At 55.1% G+C, this 18530-nt stretch overlaps 8 protein-coding genes across 9 annotated transcripts; 5 read left to right on the top strand and 3 right to left on the bottom strand.

The window, feature by feature from the left end:
• The first annotated feature begins 51 nt into the window (after positions 1 to 51).
• On the top strand, positions 52 to 2237 carry PV07_02108 (uncharacterized protein). The gene is made up of 2 exons (XM_016388698.1): positions 52 to 926; positions 1270 to 2237. Exons 1-2 carry the CDS (start codon positions 346 to 348, stop codon positions 1931 to 1933), a joined length of 1245 nt encoding a protein of 414 aa, XP_016255626.1. The 5' UTR covers positions 52 to 345; the 3' UTR covers positions 1934 to 2237.
• Positions 2165 to 5058, bottom strand: PV07_02109. 2 transcript variants are annotated; one of them, XM_016388700.1, is made up of 6 exons: positions 4773 to 5058; positions 3528 to 4700; positions 3194 to 3468; positions 2648 to 3097; positions 2471 to 2554; positions 2165 to 2415 (listed from the first exon to the last, which is right to left on the bottom strand). In XM_016388700.1, exons 2-6 carry the CDS (start codon positions 4068 to 4070, stop codon positions 2376 to 2378), a joined length of 1392 nt encoding a protein of 463 aa, XP_016255628.1. In that variant the 5' UTR covers positions 4071 to 4700; positions 4773 to 5058; the 3' UTR covers positions 2165 to 2375. The 2 variants fall into 2 exon arrangements, with proteins under 2 accessions (XP_016255628.1, XP_016255627.1); XM_016388699.1 differs by having other exon boundaries at positions 3528 to 5058.
• A 1091-nt stretch (positions 5059 to 6149) lies between these two features.
• Positions 6150 to 7948, top strand: PV07_02110 (uncharacterized protein). The gene is made up of 2 exons (XM_016388701.1): positions 6150 to 7228; positions 7296 to 7948. Exons 1-2 carry the CDS (start codon positions 6576 to 6578, stop codon positions 7408 to 7410), a joined length of 768 nt encoding a protein of 255 aa, XP_016255629.1. The 5' UTR covers positions 6150 to 6575; the 3' UTR covers positions 7411 to 7948.
• Positions 7949 to 9222: 1274 nt separating this feature from the next.
• PV07_02111 (uncharacterized protein) lies at positions 9223 to 11581 on the top strand. The gene has a single exon (XM_016388702.1). It carries the CDS (start codon positions 9558 to 9560, stop codon positions 10296 to 10298), a length of 741 nt encoding a protein of 246 aa, XP_016255630.1. The 5' UTR covers positions 9223 to 9557; the 3' UTR covers positions 10299 to 11581.
• Positions 10678 to 11568, bottom strand: PV07_02112 (uncharacterized protein). The gene has a single exon (XM_016388703.1). It carries the CDS (start codon positions 11552 to 11554, stop codon positions 10904 to 10906), a length of 651 nt encoding a protein of 216 aa, XP_016255631.1. The 5' UTR covers positions 11555 to 11568; the 3' UTR covers positions 10678 to 10903.
• Positions 11582 to 11933: 352 nt separating the features above from the next.
• Positions 11934 to 15049, top strand: PV07_02113 (uncharacterized protein). Its single transcript, XM_016388704.1, has 3 exons — positions 11934 to 12543; positions 12595 to 12898; positions 12944 to 15049. The coding sequence occupies exons 1-3, from the start codon at positions 12203 to 12205 to the stop codon at positions 14639 to 14641; spliced, it is 2343 nt and encodes a 780-aa protein (XP_016255632.1). The 5' UTR covers positions 11934 to 12202; the 3' UTR covers positions 14642 to 15049.
• PV07_02114 (alpha-acetolactate decarboxylase) lies at positions 14738 to 16044 on the bottom strand. Its single transcript, XM_016388705.1, has 2 exons — positions 15653 to 16044; positions 14738 to 15573 (listed from the first exon to the last, which is right to left on the bottom strand). The coding sequence occupies exons 1-2, from the start codon at positions 15688 to 15690 to the stop codon at positions 14904 to 14906; spliced, it is 708 nt and encodes a 235-aa protein (XP_016255633.1). The 5' UTR covers positions 15691 to 16044; the 3' UTR covers positions 14738 to 14903.
• A 30-nt stretch (positions 16045 to 16074) lies between these two features.
• Positions 16075 to 18380, top strand: PV07_02115 (acetolactate synthase, catabolic). Its single transcript, XM_016388706.1, has 3 exons — positions 16075 to 17384; positions 17531 to 17584; positions 17720 to 18380. The coding sequence occupies exons 1-3, from the start codon at positions 16189 to 16191 to the stop codon at positions 18165 to 18167; spliced, it is 1698 nt and encodes a 565-aa protein (XP_016255634.1). The 5' UTR covers positions 16075 to 16188; the 3' UTR covers positions 18168 to 18380.
• The last annotated feature ends 150 nt before the right edge of the window (positions 18381 to 18530 follow it).

Raw genomic sequence — 18530 nt, forward strand, 5'->3', positions numbered from 1 at the left:
TCACATCCTGTTTTCCGTTCTCCGATTCTCCTCTCTTCTTGAGCATCTGGAGCATCTTGATCGCATCGTTGTCGACGACAGGATGGCTGCGAATTCAGGCATATCAGCAAGATGGTGACACTGACATTCTGGACAGATGCAGGGCCTTGTCACTATCATCGAACACTAATATTGGACAGGGCGCAGCAAGCAACAACCTCTCAAAAGGGTCGAAGTACAGGGCGAGATGGGCGTCTTCTACAGGTTTCTTGGAACCTTGCATAGAACACCTGGTGTTACTCGATACCTACCTAGGTAGGCATTCGACGTCGACCTGTCTGCCAGGTTCTTGCACGAGGACCTCGAATGCACCGGAACGCATTCCGCATCCCAGCCTCAACCAGTTGTCAGGAAACCAAGCTTGAAGCGAGCAACGTCATTTCAAACAACGCACAGCCACGCAAAACCACTCAGCCCACCGTGCCCCGGCTTCTTTCTGCAAGGAGAGAATCCAAGAACAACGAAATCTCTGACAAGAAGGGGGTAAATCATCATTTGGGCCGACAAGCCATCCATCCAGAAGCCATGCCCTTCAAAGACGCCCTCGCGCACTTCAAGTCCCAGATCAAGGACCTCCAGCAGGAAGGGCAGAAGATCTTCTCCGGGGGCCAGCAACAAAGACAACACCAAGACCCGCAGCAATATCCCGGCGCACAGCAGCATCAACCGCCCCCGATCCCGCAGTCCACACGGCCCAACCAACAGCAATTCCATCCACCGGGCGGCCAGCCGGGATTCCCACCCCAGCAGCCAGCGATATACTGGCAGGCTCGCTTTGATCCAGCGGTGCCGGTCAGCGCGGAGTGGGAGCACAAGCTGGGCAATAACAACGGGTGGGGGAACAATGAGATCGAGCATTATACGGCCGAGGGGGGGAATTCGTTCTAGTAAGTTTGTTTTCGAGTCAACCTTTGACACATCGTCGGGCTGTGGCAATTTCTTTCGTTCTTCTCCAGCAGTGGTTCAAGATCAAGAGGAGGGACTGCTTTGTGGCTTTGGAGAGGTTAGCGGAGAATACAGAACCCATGCTCTGAGAGAGGGAGTAGTTGCTCCGAGACCTGAGAAGCCTCTTGACGTTTGATCGATTGTAGGGGAGTGTAGGCTGTTACATCATGGTCGAGGATAACGTCTACTGTTTCCTTCTCCCCATCCTGTATTCCTGTCCCATCCTCCACCGCGTTGCGAGAGACAATATCTAACGGACCCTCCTCTCTCCTCTACTTTCAACAGCACGCCCAACAACCTCCTGGTCCTGCGCGCCACCTCGTCTCCCAACAACCCGGACCCGACGAAGAAATACACCTCGGCACGCCTCGTCTCGCGACAGCGCCTCTCACGCCCACAGGGCAGCCTAGTGGCGACGCTGACGCTGCCCTGCGCAGGGGGCATCTGGCCCGCATTCTGGCTGCTGCCGTTCGAGCCGTTCGCGTGGCCGACGGACGGGGAGGTGGACATTGCCGAGACGTGGAACGGCGACGGGGTCAACCACTCGTGCCTGCACTGGGGGTTCTACACGCCGCAGGACACGATGAAGCACCGCGTCGTGGCCACCCCCGTGCAGGGCATGGCCGGCGGCAGACCCGTGCGGTTCGAGTTCGCGTGGATGCAGGACACGTCCGCGGGACCGGGACAGGGACAGGGGCGGTTGCTGTGGTGGATTGACGGGCAGGCCGTCATGAAGGCCCCCATCCCGCAGGGCACGCGGCCCATGGCCGACTTCGTCGTGCTCCTCAACATCGCCATGGGGGGCAACGTCTGCGCGGGCCAGATCCCCCGCGAGGGCAGCTACGATATGGCGGTGCACGAGATGAAGATGATCGAGGAGCCCGAGGCCGGGGGCTGGGCGAGGTTCGAGAGGGACTGGGCATGGGTCAGGGAGGGGAACACCATTTAAGATGGATTAGAGGCGCGTCAATTCTTGGTCCTTTCTTTGAGCGTGAAGGAATGATTGATGACCGGTTGGGTTGGAGCCAGTTCACTCACTACACGAAACATATGGACTTCGACCATGGCGTTTTACAGATTGAATTCATAAATCTCAAAGTCGCCCTGCACCCGTATGTTCCGGGCTGGGGATGGGGGCTGTGCACTGATGAGGTTGCAGCATATTGAGGAGACGAGCGAACGTTGGAACAATATTAATGCCCATTTTTAGAGACTCGGTCTCGTGCTGTACACATGTCGTTGGTAGAACAAGCCCAGTTACAATTTCATACAATACGTCTCTTTTACTTCTTGACTCTGCGGCATGGGCCATCTGGTTCTTCATCCATCACTGCAACATATTCCCAATCTTCATTTGCCATATCCATGACGGCAGCCTGATATATGCCGCGTTAACCAGCTTGGTACAAGGCTGGTCCCGCATAGACGTAACTGTTATACGGTCAGCGACATAATCTTTGATCTCCTTCTAAGTAACGGAACTTACGGATTAACCATCGACAGATTAAACTGTGTAACATATGGATTCTGGCTTGTCAGCGCAATAAAGATAGTTGAGTTGACGGCAGGACTGCAGCATCATTCTAGTTAGCATTCGTTCACAACCAACTGGGCCCACCAATCGAACGAGGCGGTCATAAAAAGTGTACGAGGAAGAACTCACTCTCCAGCATATGTCGACATGTTGGGCTGGATGACCGCTGCAGTGTTGCCGCTAATGTTGACAAGCGGGATGAAAGTGGCGTTGAGTTGAGAGACGAACAGGGCAAAGCGGGGTGCATCGGCAAGAGGCGATCGTGCGGTGAGGTAACTATTATTGGGACCGACAGTCTCATTCACATTGCCCCACGAGAATTGGATGGGTCTACCAGGATAAGACAGAGGGATGGACTTGTTCTGGCTGATAGCGGGACCACAGTCTGAAGACTCGCCCTTCGCGTCGATGCACAAGTTGCTGGAGGCAATACCGGTGGTGTTTAAGGGGTCAGATCCAGTTGTGTTTGACATGGGGCCAATGTTGGGATTCGTCTTTGCCGGGTTGGGGTTATTCACAATGGTGAGCGCAGGGAAGTTCTGCCATGCGAGACGAGTTGTGTTCGCAGGGCAGCTCGAGCTGAGAGAGGTTAGAACATGAACCTCGACTTCAGGTACCAGAAAGGGGTGCCTGAATAGAAACAATCCAATGCTCCAGAGGCGGGAAATGTCTTACATGTATGGAGCTAGCAGTGTCCAAGCCCAAGACTGAGGAATCCCAGGGATGAACCATTCAGGCATCGGGAACAAGCCATCAAATTGACGGAAAATCAACTGTTGGCGGGCTTCAGTGGTGATAGAGTCAAGCAACAGCGTGGCAGATTCTCGCGAATCCAAGTGTCCAAGGAAGCCGTAGACACCGCTCTCGCCGAAACGGGTCAGTTTCTGACAAAAGTCAAGAAATTCCCGGACATTGGTGTAGGGATAATTGTAGGTGCATTGGGGCGGAGCCTACGTTTATGTTAGTTTGCAGGCTGCAACAGCAGCAAGGAAAGATGCCAGCAACTCACCGCAGGCCCCAGGATGTTGCTAAGCAATGTTGCATGGCCAACCTCTTGGTTTGCCATAAACTCGATCAAGAATCGATCCTCTGCAGTCAAGCCGGCATTGTTGAAATCCTGCACGGAGAATCGAGCGAGACCATTGTGGAAAAGATCCAGCTCAATCCATTCTTGGTAAAGGGCCAGAGTCAATGACTCGTAGTCGAAGTCGGACAGCGGGTGATAATATGGCAGGGTTCCATTGGTGCCCTGTCCGCCGGCTGGCTGATACGGGACGGGCATGCTAGAAGCTTGGAGTAGCCCATTGTTGTTCGTGTAAGTGACTGGGGCTGGCCCAGCAGGAGCGATCGATTGAGCCACGGGCGGAGCGCTCAATGCTCCCGTCACGGTGGGACTGGGACCGTTGTAAGGACCATGAGAAGTCGGTCCTGTCTGTTCACTGCTTCGAACAGGGGGAATGGGGGCGCTCGCGGGCGTGAGAGTGAGTTGAGGAGCAGGAGCAGCCGCTGCAAGAGTGCCAAAGCCCAAGAGAATACCCGCGTAAGACTTCATTGTCACGGCAGGAATAGAGAACGAGTCCGGGAACGAAACGAGGGTCAGAGTGCGGCTCTCAGATTTTGCGGGAATTATAACTTTTCATTGACCACGCTGTCTCACAAACTGCATGACCTCAACATTCCGTCCATACCGAGAGCATCCGGTTGTCAGATCCATCTCGTCCAAGTTCGTCAGAATGCCCATGGAATCGAGGCTCGGCAAGCGGCCCCGGAACAGCCTTCGACCACATATTTCACCTGTATGAGCAATGGGCGGGGAATATGTAGCTGTCATGGTGCGCCACACGAGCATTGCCGGTGTTCAAGTCGCCCAATGGACATCCCAGACCAGAGTCGATGAACACAGCTCTTTCGAATCGTGACGTAGTCAATGATGCTTGCAGAGGTCAGAGAGGCATGAGAGGTAAGACGAGGCTGCGCAAGTCCGTGGTCAAAGATACTCCACTGGGAGGTTTTTGCGTCGCGTCCGAGTGGCCATGGTATAGGAAGAGATGGAAGTAAGGCGAGGGAGGAGCTGCTGCTGCTGTCATGACGTCTGTGATTGAGGCGGATTAGATATCCTGGGGCTGCATCCCAGTAGCAGCTCCGGTCCTTGCAGCCATCAACCACCTACCACAGCCCATACCTGAGTGGCACTTGTCAGCTTCTTTCCCGGCTCTGCAGGATTCGAATCGCATCCAGTCATCGAGTACCACACCTGAACAGAATGCATCAATCAATGGCTGAACGAGGGAGTATGGCACGTCTCGCGTTGTAAGGATGTGGTGAGGTGCAGGTGAGCAAAAAGCGAAGAGTGCGCAATGCGCGTCTGGACGAGAGTGAGAGTGAAAATGCGGAGAAAGGCCAGTCTATCCGACCCAATCACTGGCTCCCCACACATGGCATCATGACTTTCTTCCTGCGCGTCCACGGTTGACGACCTTCACTTTGGAACCAAACAACCACAATATTGGGGTTTGAGTTTTGCCTGCCGTCAATATCCTAGGAAGCCCGCGGAAGACGCAAGCGGAGCGCGTAAGATTTACCATCCAGGTCCGCGAGTTCGTTCCTCCGCTCTCCATTCCCATCACTTTCCGACGTCCAACCAGAGATGCCATGACCTCAGCTCTCTTCGTGCAGCAGTAACATCAGCAGCAGCCAATCTCATTTCGGGGAAAGCCTTGTGATGCAGCCTTCATGAAAGAGACTTCTCGCCACTGGACATATAACAGAAGTTATCTTCTCAATCTTGATCCTGCCTGGGGCCCGAACAAGCAAGAGAAATTGGATGCGCTCATTTGGTGAGCAGGCCAGATGTTGCGAATTACACAATCGAAAAGGGCCGTGAGGCGCGGGGAGGAAAGATCAGCATGAGAAACAGGAGGATCAATGCACTTTCCGCGTCAGTGACGACTGGTGGTGTCGAACCGACCTCGATAGGTATCATCCTCACCCATATACAAATGTGTGTGTGTATATATACGGAGTACTTGGTATATATCGTAGCATGACCGACTTCCATGACGGATCAGCTGCAACACCAGTGGGAAAAGGGCCAAGATCTCGCACCATCAGCCCAAAGCTCAGCTGAAAAGCCATCGAGGCTCGGCAGTGATCCAATGGAGAAATTCATCCCCCCTGAAAAATGGAGAGCCACTGTGAAACAACACAGAAAATTAATATTGCACCATCGCGTCCATCTGGCCACGCTGCAACTCAGCAGCGCCAACGCGTCACTGGCACCACGGGGGGGCGGTCGATGGCACAGAATGGCATCGATGGGCATCTCGGGTGAGGAGCCTCACACCAATTTTGGACACTGGGACCTTGCTCCTTTTTCACGTTTCTCTGGCAGACTGGCACCAGCTGCCGCCCGTGATACCCAAACGACAGCGGCTCACTCACTCCAGGGCTGTGGACCATGCTACATTGGGACTTTGGGAAGGCTTCTAGCGACGCCCAGATCCTCTGTGGCTGGACTAGGCGCGTCCCCACTGGCTGATGGCCCCGGTACCTGCGCAAGCCCCCGAAGCCTTAATTTGAGCCTTTGGGAAGCCTTGGGAGTCTGAAGCGAAACTCTCCTCTCTCCTGACTGGTCTGTTCGCCCCTTTCACTCCCCCTGGTGGGTGGTTGTGACCTCGCCGTTGCCCACCATGGGTCCATGGGATTCGCGGTAGTGGCCAGACATGGTGTCTGATGGGCGGCGCTGGGGAAATTGCACTGGGAAGACTCTGAATTAGCCTCAATCGGTGCATGGCTTGACGAGCCGGCCTCCAATCTCCCTGGCTAGCGACAGCAGTACAAGAAGCTCAGGGCGCCCAAAGCTATCGTCTTCTTTCCTTTCCTATACTCAAGCTGTGACTTCAGTATCCTGCAAAGCCCTTTGACTTCGGTCGTCCACTCTTTCGAGTTCAGCTCACCCACGCTCGTTCAAAGCACCACATCGACGTCCTTCGCTTCTTCGAAGTTGTTTAGTTTTCCTCGATTCCGGTAATTCGATCTCAATCCAACCAAAATCAAAATGCGCTCCACCATTGCTGTCGCTGCCGGCCTTGCTGCCGTTGCATCTGCTGGAACCACCACCATCACCGACACCGTCGATGTGACCATCACCTCCTGCGAGCCCACGGTCACCAACTGCCCTTACAAGGGCGGTTCTGACCCGACCTGGGGCGACTGGAGCGTCACTGCCTCGACCACCTCCAGCGTCCCCGTCTCCGCTGCGTCTAGCAGCTGGGATCCGTCTGGAACCTGGGCTGACTGGTCCAGCGTGAGCAGCACCAGCAGCAAGCCCGTCTCTGCTGCGTCTGGCACCTGGGATCCGACCTGGAGCGACTGGAGCGCCTCGACCACGGCGTCTCCCGTGTCCGCCACCTCTACGGCTCCTTGCGGCAGCTACACTGCCACCACTCCTCCGGCCTGGTTCTCTCTCCTCCCAACTGACCAGCTCAGCTCCATCCAAGCCCAGTGGACTGGTGCTCCTCCCTCCGACTGGTGCTACTGGACTTACAGCACTGGCTCTCTCAAGACCACTGCCACTCCCGTCTCTGCTACCACTGTTGCCTGGGGCTCCCCAAGCGGCACCTGGTCTTCCGTTGCTGCCGCCTCGACTGGCACTGGTTCTTGGTCTTCTCCCGTGGCTGCTGCCTCGACTGGCGTCTGGTCCTACTCTGGGTAAGTGTTTAATTCTTTTCTGGCGATTTGAAGTCTTCAGAATCAGTCACGCTAACGGTTCGAACAGCTCCTCCACCCCCGTCGCGCCTGCCGTCGCCACCTTCACTGGTGCTGCCAATGCCAACACAGGTTCTTTCGCTCTCGCCGGTCTCGCTGCCGCCGCCGTTTTGGTTATGGCATAAGCGGGGTTGATCTTACGAGGGGCTTTTGAACATTTTTCTGTTACGATCCACATGGCCATTGCATTTGCAGGAACAGCAAAGAAGTCCTGCTTGATACCGAGGAAGTAAGCAGCATGTCTGGGGAGGTAGTCTACGTGGGGGAGAGCAGCGAGTGTTTCTGTAATTAGTTGCAAGTGTGCATGGGGTAGTTAGTTGCATGATTGAAGATGGTCCCTTCTTTGCATTTTATTTTTGGACGCATCAAGGAGGTGCTGGCTTGACCACGGTAGCTAGCACTGCGTAATACCTGTTTACCGGAAGCCCCTTTGGAAATGCCCTTCTCGTCGATCGTCTGCCCAATTTGGAGACACTGTGCACTCACCTGTAGCCGATACCGTGAACTCTGTGTGAGAACCGAGAATCAGGGGGGAGAGGAGTGGAGGTGGCGGGAACGAGCCTCTGGTGGATGCTAGGGAGATTGCATGTGGCCGAAATTAGCAGGTCGCGAGACGCCACACAGTCTTCATCCTTTGACTTGCCCGCGTTCTCTCTATACGGAGTCTTCTGTCTCACCTTCCTTCCTCCTTGACGAAATGAAACACTGCTGTGGACAGCCTTGGCATTTCTCTATAGCAACGGCGCCAGTGCTTGTCCACTGCGAGAGGGAAGATTGCGCACCGCATACGGCATTGTGATTCCCCATGCGAGATTACAAGCAGCAATCTCGCCTGGATCGCGTGTCCGTGGCCAGCTCCCACGTGGCAATCTTGTGAAGCTTGCATTTCTCTCCCCCAGAAAAGGCGAAGAGATCAGTGGTGTTCGCATCTGTGGGGAAAATTCATCACAGGGGACAATGGGCTGATTCCCAGACCAGACAATCTGACCCCGACCTCTCGCCGTGGCCAAAGTATATGATCGGCTCTCTCCTCGTTTCAGCTACTTCACCTTACAAGCACCCTCCCGCGACGAGAGATTCGAATGAATGACAGATGTAACCCAAGCAAGGGCCGATGCGCTGTTGGACGGACCCCAAGCAATCCTCAGTCCAAATCTCATACAAGATTCCCCTCTGGGGACTTCATCCAACATCCTGCTGGGGGAAAGCAGGTTAATCCTCTGTGCACGGTCTTCAACGGCGTGCTTTTATCCCGCATGGCCGCCCGCTCTGAACCAGATGGAGAGTTACACTCTACAAGTACTGCTACTGAGGCGCCTGAGGCATTATTCCATCGAGGCTTCCAGCGCCCGCGGGCCTGAGACGTTTGGCGGTTTGGACCCCAACACGACCGTTTTGACCGCCAGGCTTGGGGCTAGTGAGGCTGGGCAGTTGGCCATGTGAAGGCTTGATCTGCTTACTCCGCCCCCAGCTTGTCAGCTCTAGCTTGTTGGGGCAATTTCTGCAACGGCTTTGTTCTGTGAGGGAAGCGCTCATTTTCTTTTCTATTCCAACTTGATCAGAAGGAACATCGGACCGCGAAGAGCCTCCAGTCCATCGCCTCGACCGCCGTGCAACTGTCTCCCTTCTCGGACTTTCGTTATTGCCGTCAGCGCTGTTAACTGTTTATTGCGATGTTAGGCTATTACGAGGCGTGAGCTCATGGGATTGGGAGTAGAATAGGCCTTGCTGCACAGCCAGCAGAACCTCGCTTCCCTTAGCCTCCCTCGCTGCCACATTGCTATTCTTCACTGCGCCCGCGACATACTCGCCCCTTCTGCTATGATTATTCTGACGCTTACCGCTTACTGACAGTCGCTTCCCGCACCATTTACTATCAATGGACAGACCCAGTGTTGGCGCCGTTCCTCAGTGTAAGTCTGACGATTCCAGGACCCCGATTACGCGACGGATGATGGTCGTCGAAACTTGCCCTTCCTACAGCCCTTGTCTCCGTCACGATTCAGCCCATCAAACAATAAAGCTCATATGTCGCCCTTCGCCATGGCTGCGTGGCATGCCATGTGCCTCTTCACCTTTTTGACGAGTGGCCTGGTTGGTTGCCGATATTTTCTCGTCGTCTTTCTTTAAATGATTTTGGCATCGAGGGTCGGTGGATGCCGCCAGGAGGAAAGATCATCATCGTCCTTGGGATACTCTCACTCTTTCGGTCAGCCTGACAAGTGAATGATCCTGGTCTGGACGTGTCTTAGTCTTCCAGACTCGTTTTGTCATGATGAGTTCACCAAGCAACAATGTCTTCAGTCAAGTCCGGTCAAAGCTCCGGCAGTCTCGCTCCAGCATGATGCTGTCAAGCTCGACACACTCTCAATTCGAGCAAACCAATTGGGAAAATGTTCCGGTGGCATTTCAGCCTGTCGAGAGGGCAGAGGTTCGAGTTGTACATGGTTATTACTTGGATCGACCTCTTCCTGGACCCCCTCCACGTCCGCGAACAACATCTCCTCCAGCTTTCGAGCATCGACCGGCTGTGGATATCGGCAGTCTCAGAAATCCTACACCTCGCACACATCGCAGCAGGTCGGCTGAAATAGCGCAAAGAGAGTGGTCAAGTTTTGATGGGCGCGACTCGACCTTTCAAAACAAGAGGGCAAGTGTCAATATTGCCATTGCCCTTCCACCGGACCATCTCGATCCTCCTCCGCCGTACTCTCGCTACCCTTCGCCGCCATCCGCACGGCCTGAATATCCGGCCAGTCCGCAACCTCCGCGTGTTCGCGAACAGCCGTTCATAAAACCATATAACCCAGTCGATTATGTCAGTCAGCCAAGCCAGGCTGCGAGACGAATGCCTGAAGAGATACCCATGATAGCTGCTCCAGAGCCGCCCACTCCGGTTTCCCCCATCAATGCTCTGGATTTGCAGTACTTGGCTATGAGGCGTCCGCCTGCCACCGACAGCAATGTCACCATCGATGGTCTTCTGGGTCATCCTATGCTGCAACAGAGATGAGCTTCCAGACTCCTTGCGTCCCAGCGAGTTTAATTTGCCATGGCGGCGGAGACTTTCGGTTGTTGGAGAGGTTGGTCGATGCTAGTTTCCACCGAAAACGCAGACTCTGGTCGAGCCCGCAGCGGTAAAGGATATTCACGCAGACATGTGTGCTCGGACCATGGCCGATCCAGGTGCCAGATCCCCGGTCCCCGCGTGCATGCCTTGGGAAGGTGGGAGGAGGAACTACTATTGCCTGCCACCTGAATCGCGGTCTGTTGGAATGCAACGCGCAAGGAGACACCCCTTCGCATCGCGACCGTGGGATGCGTTACAAGGAATCATTGCTTTATATGGTGCCCTTCGCCACAGGCAAGTTTGATTTCAATCACTACTTTCACTCATTTCTTTTTCTTCCAACCCTCCTTTGCTTTGCACGTGTTCCTTTCCGTAGCCGCTTCTGTCCCGGCAAGACGTTCTTTCCACAATCGCGTAAAAGAGATTCACTCATTAGCTATCTTCAATGGCGCCGATCTCTTCTAGCGGCGCAAATGCCGATGGCAATACCTTTTCACCCCGGCGGCTTGTCTCACGCGCCCTACCTTCCGAGTCCCTCATCGCTGCAATTATTGTCCTCTCGGTGATCTCGACGCTTCTATTCGGCAGTATGGTCTTCCTGTTAGGCAGAATCTGGAAACAAGTGAGGGCCAAGGGAGCCAGTACACATGCATCCGACGCACCCAAGAGTCAAAGCGGAATCTCCGAGCGCAAGCAGAGTGACTGGGCCCGGAAGAATAGCAACGTGCTCTGGTCCATGTATATTGAAGAGGACGATCTGAAAGCTCAATTCGCTGTGTCGCCAAAGTCCAGGCTGTTCTCCATCGGATCCGTCTCCACCGTTGATCAGGGAACATGTCCCCTGGAGCGACGACATTCACATGGCAATCCACCGGGCCAGCACAAGATTGCGGACGACAAGATCCCCAAGACAGAGGGGTCAACTGCCGACCTACGCAGTCGAACTCCATTCGAGCATCAGACAACACCAACCAAGAACGTCCCTCGCGCGCGAGCCCTATCTCAGCCTTGCCACCACAAATACAGCAGTTCCATCGAGGAGCTGGCGAAGTGAAAACAAAGTGTACCCGCGCGGATCGATGAAGAGCTTTTCGGGGGCTACGAGTTCTATGGAAGCCCCTGAGTGCAAGAGTGGGAAGGTTTCTGCTAGGATCTGGACGCAACGGTTGACGAGAGGCTGCCTCGGGACTATCTCTCATTTACGATCCTTACCACTTCGATATCGCCATCTTTTTAGAGGAATACTGATTCAATTCAACTTGCCACTCATCGTATTCTGCTTCGGCGACGTCTCGGATCACCTCATCGCATGCCGAGTCACGTGTCTCACTCCCTCAGCAAATTCGTTAAGGTCCTCAAAATCCATTCCTCCTCTCTATTCGTCACTCAACCAATTCCTTCGCACAAGACATTTGACTCTAGACCATCTGTACCTTGCAGGAATGCCTTGCACCAATGATGCTGAAGAGTTTGCCTGCATGGAACCCCGATTCTCCAGCCCAAGACGGAGCACCATGTGTAGTTGTGTGTGCAGCCCTCGTGTCTGGCTCCCAATGCTGCGAGCTTCAAGATGCCGATGACGAGATGACGGGTCTCGTTCTATACTGTGGGCAGCTGTGTCCAAGAGATAAGTTTGTCCTCATCTCCTCCTTCCCGTTCACACGTCTGGGTTGTTTGCCGGTTTCACTTTCCCGCCTATTGTTTGGAAAGGGCTCTCGCTGCCAGCATTTGCCTTCAGCAAACATCCTGCTGTTATACTTCCCAACTTGACTTGCCAGCTTCTCGTCTTGGTCTCCGTGTGCTCATCTTCGCTCCCTGTTCTCTGTTCTCTTGAGCAGACTTGGACAATGCTTCTCAACGCCTCTCACAAGCTCAGCTTCAGCGGTCTCCCCCCGGATCTGCTCGATGCCTATGTGCGGTACAAGAAAAGCACCCGTGCTCTTCTGACGTGGTTCCTCCAGCACAGCCCGACGCCAGACAAGCCTGTCAAGAGCTTAACCATCAAAGACCTTGAGTCCCTGGCTCAACTGGCGTCTAAGAAGATACGTTCTTTGCCCGATGTGGTGCACTTCTACTTCCGCGAGACAATTTCAGATCGGAAGAAATTCAGCAAGTATTACCGTTCCCAAGTCGGTGAATCCGCCGGTTTTGATGTCGATACGATCAACCACGAACATTTCACTGCAACGCAAGTCTTGGATTGCTGACTTGTCGATCTGAATGCTGACTCCGTCCGCAGTCTCACCAAAATCTACAACGATCTCTGCGTCTGTTGTGGTGACCCCAAGCCTGGAAACCAACCACACCGTAAATCGCCTTCGACATCTCCCGTCTGTCAATCCCTTCGTCCGGTCAATCTTTACGAGGGCCTGGCAGTTGAGGAAGCCGAAGACCATGAAGGACAGACCCCTGGAAAAAAGAGACCTTCAGGCCAATCTAAGCCCATCCCACCGCCGCTCTCGGCATCTGAGGGTTCAGATCTAGACATTCGCCTTGCAGACGATGATCTCGGCAACGCTCTCGAGCTGGCTGCCGCCGCGCAGGTAAGACAACCGTGAAACGCACCACCATCTTGCTAACGAAATCAGCAAATCCACGACATCTCTTGCTCCGTCGAACAATTTTGGCGACTTGTTGGAGAGGGTACCCTCTCGATCGCTGTGGGATCTTTCATGACCAATGTCGCTTTTGCATTGCTGCGCCAAACCGTTGACGAGTTGCTCCAATACGACGAATGCTTGAGTCTCGCAGACCTCCGTCATATATGTTCTTCTAAACATGCAGCCAGTCAAAATGAAGGTGGCACTGAGGAGCCCAAGGGCACAAACCAAGCCCTGCTGGATCGGCTGCAGCAGATTGAACAAACCCTGTCAGATGTCTCAAACGGTAGTTTGCCCTTGGCCGACCCATCTTGCGCCAAGTGCGGCCACAAAGAGGCTCAGGAAGCCCAGGACAGAATCATCAAGGACAATATCGGTAATCAACACCTCTCGTCAGCCATCATAGAAAAGCTTGTCCAGTTGGCGAACAGCAAAGCAACAGAAATCGAGGTCATCAAAACCGGGACACCAGTCTATTGGGATGTGCGCTGCACCATGTCGAATCCAAATATTGCGACCAAGTCTTGGTCGGCTGTTCTGGGATTGAACCTCCTGACCCAAGGCACCCAAAGCTTTCTTCGATCCCTTCCGCAGCCACAAATGGCTTCACAAGGTCGCATTGCAGTCCTAAAGCTTGCACACCAAGCTCGTTCTCACGTCACCGCAGTCTTGAAGAACAAAGCCGCCTTTCCCTGCCGATGTCCTCAGACTCTTGGCTGTCACCTGCAGAATCTGGAGACCGAGCTGCATCGGTATGCAAGCTACAATTGCTGGGATCTCGTGTTTCAATCTCCATGGGTCGCTGGTAATCACGCCCTCGAAATGGTAGACCTGTGTCACTACTATGGATTGCATCTACTCAGGTATCGGCACTACGTGGGCGCTGTCTTGCATTCCTACAACGTTCTCCGACAACTGGGCGGACTGGAAGAAATCCCGGCTCTGGAGAAACTGTGCATTCAATTTGGGGATATCTTGTTTCCCGCCAGCAAGGCACCAAAGTCGAACTTTCGCACTTGCTGGGCGAGGCACGTGGGCGCCAGGCTGAAATTCGAACAGGGCCATAAGGGCAAGAACAGGCATGACAACTGGTGTCTCGCTATTCCTGCTCATGCGGCGAAGGCTGCAGCTGGATTCGATATCCCGAACCACCAACACAAGCAAGGTTCAGGTTGCATGTTGTTTCGCTATAAGCACCAGAACTACCACATCAGCGATGCCCAGATGAAGGAGCTTGGTGCTCCCCAGTTGCTTCGCAACGGAACGAGCGGAGATCGGGCAACAAAACGGATGTGCAAGGCAGACGCACAGATCATTCAAGCTGCAGGCCAGAATCCGATGCTGTTGCCGCTTGGCCTAGCGACGCACCGATTATTCACCACGGGCACCTGCGGATTTCTTCCCATGGCGCGCGTGAATCTCTTTGCACTGTTTGAGCGATGCCTCAGGGTGGTCTCAGAGGTCTCGGACAAGATGCATTCTGAGAACGAGGCCGAGACGGGGAGCAATTGCATCTGTTTCTGCAGTGAGATTTTCAGCGCCGCAGATCGTATTGTTAAAGGCAGACGGCTGGGAAAGCTCGAGGCGTGGCATGAACACGAACGCAAGCTCATTGAGAACACGAAAGAAGCCATCCATAAAGCATTCGGCTCTATTACGGCAGACGAGATGCTGTGGACTATCTGAGGCTCACCATCGCAAACAGTTCGGCATACCTAGGGCCTCAGTTTGTCAGCAGGTGGCAGTGCAGAGGTGCAATGAGCTGGAACTGCTTTCAAAAACGCTCGTTTTGCTACCGTCTTTCCTTTTACTTTTCGAGGGGTTTTATGGTAGCAGATGGAGGCTATTGGAGGGTTAGCTCGAGAATTTTGTCGTTGGTCGGTCGCTGTGGAATCAACAGGTATGGATGCTTCAAATTTACAGTCTGGCTCGCGTAGTGATTAGGTAGTCACCCTTCCACAGATTTCAATCCCACATTGTCTGTCGACATGACAGCCGAATTGAATTTGTCAGAGGTGGGCAGTTCAATGTGGACATTGTTCACAGTGGCAATGCCCATGTTCACCTCGTCTGCGTGCAGTTCGAGAACGTGTCCTCCGATCTTCTTATCCTTGTCAATGAAGTGCATGTGCTCGCCGGCGACAAAGAAGCCCTGCCACGCAGCTGGCGAGCGGAATCCCACAATCGTGCCCTCGACGTCGTGATACTCTGCGACGAATTGCTTCTTTCCCAGCTCGCTCAGCGGCTGGCCGTCGTACTCCTGGCCCTTGACGGTGCGGCACTTGATGCGCTGGAACACGCCCTCGACCCGGTACGACATGAACAGATTGCTGGCGTGGTCGTTGAACTGTTCTAGGACCTGGTCGACCGAGTCCTTGGTCTCGAGCTTGATGGACGCCAGCGTCCTCTGCGAGCGGAAATGCGTCGCCGCAGCGTAGGGGATCTGGTCATCGGGGGACGCCACGCGGATTTTGCCCTCGGCTTGGAGCTGGTAGACCGTGCCGTCTAGCAGGAGCAGCTCGCCGTCCATGCGCACGAAGGTGCCCAGCCCTTGGTTCCCCTTCTCGAGGAGCTGCGTGACGGTGATTCCGCTGTCCGAGACGCCCGACATCAGCGCACTAGAAGGGAGGGGGGAGTTGTTGTTAGCTGTGTCCATTCCATTCGTCCAGGCGTGCATCAGGGCGTAGATACACTTACTTGACCAGGGAGTATTGGTAGATCTCGTTGATCGCCATCTCTGTCGCATTCCACTCCCTCCGCGACAAATGCTGAGATATGCTTCTGTTTTGCTTTGTTCGCTCCCTCTTTTTATTTCTTGGCCGTCCTCAGATGATTCGCCTTCTCTTTTATGTTCTTCTCGTCGTGAGTGTGTTTTCTCTTTTCTTTAGTGATCCAGCACGAAAGTCAAGGTGCCCGATGACGTCCGCGAGGAGAAAAGGGCTGGCCCTGAATGGGAATACGGGACTGTGTTTGGAGTCGCTGCGCTTGAAAGGAGTGGAATGGGTGGAATCACCGGCAGCCGATTACATCATCCAGCATCCCAATGAATGAGGCTGTTACATTGCCTTCAATGGGGGGTGGAAGTCATTTTACAAGTAGATTACTGTGAGTGAGTGAGTGGGCAGGTGAGGATATACTTGTATGACACTTCGCACTGTGTCTTGATACTTCTACTTTCTTCTTCCCCCCTCCTCCCTCTCCTCGCAACCCCCCGGATCCAGTGTGAGCCCAACATGAGTACCGACGACACTGTTGCTCAGATCATCGTCAACAGCCTCTACAATGCCGGCGTGCGCTTGGTGTTTGGGGTGCCAGGCGCCAAAATCGACGCCATCTTTGACTGCCTGATGGACCATCCCGAGATCAAGCTCATCGTCGCCCGGCACGAGCAAAATGCTGCCTTCATGGCCGCCGCTGTGGGCCGCATCACGGGCATCCCGGGGGTCTGCATCGGCACCAGTGGCCCAGGGGCGTCGAATCTCGCCACGGGCCTCGTGACAGCGACGACGGAAAACGACCCCGTGGTGGCGCTGGTGGGCTCGGTGCCGCGCCACATGAACCTCAAGCGCACGCATCAGAGCATGCGCGCGCTGGACATCCTGGGCCCGACGGCCAAGGTCGCCGTCGGCATCGACGTCGAGGACCAAGCCGCCGAGGTCATCCTCAACGCCTTCCGCACCGCCAACACCGCCCCCAAGGGCGCCACCGTCATCTCCATCCCGCAGGACGTCGCCAAGGGCAGGTCGACCATCCTCCCGTTCCCGAGCGCCGCGTTCGTGCCGCCACTGTACGGGCCTGCGCCGCTGCAGAAGCTCGACCAAGTGGTGCAGATGATCGAGGGCGCCAAACTGCCGGTGTTGTTTCTGGGGATGCGGGCGAGCAGCCCGCGCGTGGTGAGCGCCGTGCGCCGCCTGCTGTCCAAGTTCCCCCTGCCGACGGTCGAGACGTTCCAGGCCGCGGGCGCCGTGCCCCGCGAGCTGGTGCACCTGTTCTACGGGCGCGTGGGCCTGTTCCGCAACCAGGTGGGCGACAAGCTGCTGTCGCGGTCCGACCTGGTGCTCGCCGTGGGCTACGACCCGGTCGAGTACGACGCCAACCTGTGGAACCCGCAGCAGAAGAACAACATTGTGCACATCGACTTCACCGCCTCGGACTACGGCACCTACTACCACCCGGTCGCGGAGCTGTTGGGATCCGTCGTCGAGAACCTCACGTACATCGCCGACCACCTCTCCCGCATCGCCGAGCCCTCGCCCGCCATCTCCGACACCTGCCGGGGCTTGATCAAGGAGTACACCCTGTGGCAGGACCGGCCCGAGGTCAAGGGCTCGGCGTCGCCTTCGGGGCTGGTTCATCCGCTGCATTTCATCACCACCTTGCAGGGCCTCGTTTCCAAGGACACGACCGTGTGTGTGGATGTGGGTTCGGTGTAAGTTTTTGGCCCTACTTCTGGCTCGGCCCTCTCCTCTGGGTGTCTCCATATTTCCAAAGATGCTCGGGAGCAGGTGCAATCATGAGAGCACAGCTACGATCAACAACCAGGGTCTCGCTAATGCTCTTTGTTCTTGTGTGCAGGTATATCTACTTTATGCGGTTCTTCTTCGCCTACGAGCCGCGCCGGCTACTGTGGTAAGCCCGCCTTCCTTGTCCTCCTGCTCCTCACCTGTCCCATGATCTCACCCCTTTTTCTCCCCGGCCTTATTCTTTCCCAAGAGAAACCAACCCCTCTAACAACCTATCCTCCCGTCCTGTTCCCCACCACAGTTCCGACGGCCAACAAACCCTGGGCGTGGCCCTTCCCTGGGCCATCGCCTCGTCCCTGACACAGACCCCGACGCCGTGCGCGGACAAGGTCGTCTCCATCTCCGGCGACGGGGGGTTCATGTTCTCGTCCCAGGAGCTGTCGACGGCGGTACAGCAAGGGTGCGACATCACGCACTTCATCTGGAACGACCACGCGTACAACATGGTCGAGTTCCAGGAGGTGCTCAAGTACGGGCGCGCCAGCGGCGTGCGGCTCGGCGGCGTGGACTTCGTCGCCCTGGCCGCGGCGTTCGGCGCCAGGGGGTTCCGCATCGAGAGGTCCGACCAGGTCGAGCGCGTCGTGCGGGAGGCCCTCGCGTACAAGGGCGTCAGTCTCGTCGACGTCGCGATCGATTATGCGGGCAATGTCGAGTTGGCGGAGAATGTCATTGCGGATGAGTGGAATTGAAAGGCCCCCCGGATCTTCTGTCTAGGAGAATGTTTTGTGGGGAGGATTGGGTTTCAATTGATGAGGCGGTCTCCTTGGGTATACATGGACAGTCCCGTTGGATACCTAGTCGCCATAGAGGGGCGCCCCCAAAAGCGCCATGACATGACATGACATGAAGCGACGACGTATGAAGAAAGCTCTCTGGGCCTGTGCGTCGCGCATAAGCAGCTGGACACCTGTTCTGACCTATGTTGCTTGGACAGTCTTTTCTGTCTTCCTTCCGTCCTTTGGTGGTACATTACTTCTCTCCCACAAGAAACACAGCCCTCTTATGTCCATACTTTCATCCTGATTAAACCAAGCGGGTAGACCAGCTCCGCA

Source organism: Cladophialophora immunda, assembly GCF_000835495.1.
Source record: "Cladophialophora immunda strain CBS 83496 unplaced genomic scaffold supercont1.1, whole genome shotgun sequence".
Classification (NCBI taxonomy): domain Eukaryota; kingdom Fungi; phylum Ascomycota; class Eurotiomycetes; order Chaetothyriales; family Herpotrichiellaceae; genus Cladophialophora; species Cladophialophora immunda.

What these genes read in the sequence shown, in the direction of transcription:
- PV07_02108 (XM_016388698.1), top strand. Translation starts at nt 346, where the DNA reads ATGCACCGGAACGCATTCCGCATCCCAGCCTCAACCAGTTGTCAGGAA. An exon ending in GAGGGGGGGAATTCGTTCTA is followed by an intron (nt 927 to 1,269) that starts GTAAGTTTGTTT and finishes TACTTTCAACAG; the next exon opens with CACGCCCAACAACCTCCTGG.
- PV07_02109 (XM_016388700.1), bottom strand. Translation starts at nt 4,070, where the DNA reads ATGAAGTCTTACGCGGGTATTCTCTTGGGCTTTGGCACTCTTGCAGCG. An exon ending in ATGTCGACATATGCTGGAGA is followed by an intron (nt 2,555 to 2,647) that starts GTGAGTTCTTCC and finishes ATGATGCTGCAG; the next exon opens with TCCTGCCGTCAACTCAACTA. An exon ending in AATCTGTCGATGGTTAATCC is followed by an intron (nt 2,416 to 2,470) that starts GTAAGTTCCGTT and finishes ACCGTATAACAG; the next exon opens with TTACGTCTATGCGGGACCAG.
- PV07_02110 (XM_016388701.1), top strand. Translation starts at nt 6,576, where the DNA reads ATGCGCTCCACCATTGCTGTCGCTGCCGGCCTTGCTGCCGTTGCATCT. An exon ending in GGCGTCTGGTCCTACTCTGG is followed by an intron (nt 7,229 to 7,295) that starts GTAAGTGTTTAA and finishes CGGTTCGAACAG; the next exon opens with CTCCTCCACCCCCGTCGCGC.
- PV07_02111 (XM_016388702.1), top strand. Translation starts at nt 9,558, where the DNA reads ATGATGAGTTCACCAAGCAACAATGTCTTCAGTCAAGTCCGGTCAAAG.
- PV07_02112 (XM_016388703.1), bottom strand. Translation starts at nt 11,554, where the DNA reads ATGAGAGATAGTCCCGAGGCAGCCTCTCGTCAACCGTTGCGTCCAGAT.
- PV07_02113 (XM_016388704.1), top strand. Translation starts at nt 12,203, where the DNA reads ATGCTTCTCAACGCCTCTCACAAGCTCAGCTTCAGCGGTCTCCCCCCG. An exon ending in CACGAACATTTCACTGCAAC is followed by an intron (nt 12,544 to 12,594) that starts GCAAGTCTTGGA and finishes CTCCGTCCGCAG; the next exon opens with TCTCACCAAAATCTACAACG. An exon ending in AGCTGGCTGCCGCCGCGCAG is followed by an intron (nt 12,899 to 12,943) that starts GTAAGACAACCG and finishes TAACGAAATCAG; the next exon opens with CAAATCCACGACATCTCTTG.
- PV07_02114 (XM_016388705.1), bottom strand. Translation starts at nt 15,690, where the DNA reads ATGGCGATCAACGAGATCTACCAATACTCCCTGGTCAA. An exon ending in TACCAATACTCCCTGGTCAA is followed by an intron (nt 15,574 to 15,652) that starts GTAAGTGTATCT and finishes CCTCCCTTCTAG; the next exon opens with TGCGCTGATGTCGGGCGTCT.
- PV07_02115 (XM_016388706.1), top strand. Translation starts at nt 16,189, where the DNA reads ATGAGTACCGACGACACTGTTGCTCAGATCATCGTCAACAGCCTCTAC. An exon ending in TGTGTGGATGTGGGTTCGGT is followed by an intron (nt 17,385 to 17,530) that starts GTAAGTTTTTGG and finishes TCTTGTGTGCAG; the next exon opens with GTATATCTACTTTATGCGGT. An exon ending in GAGCCGCGCCGGCTACTGTG is followed by an intron (nt 17,585 to 17,719) that starts GTAAGCCCGCCT and finishes TCCCCACCACAG; the next exon opens with TTCCGACGGCCAACAAACCC.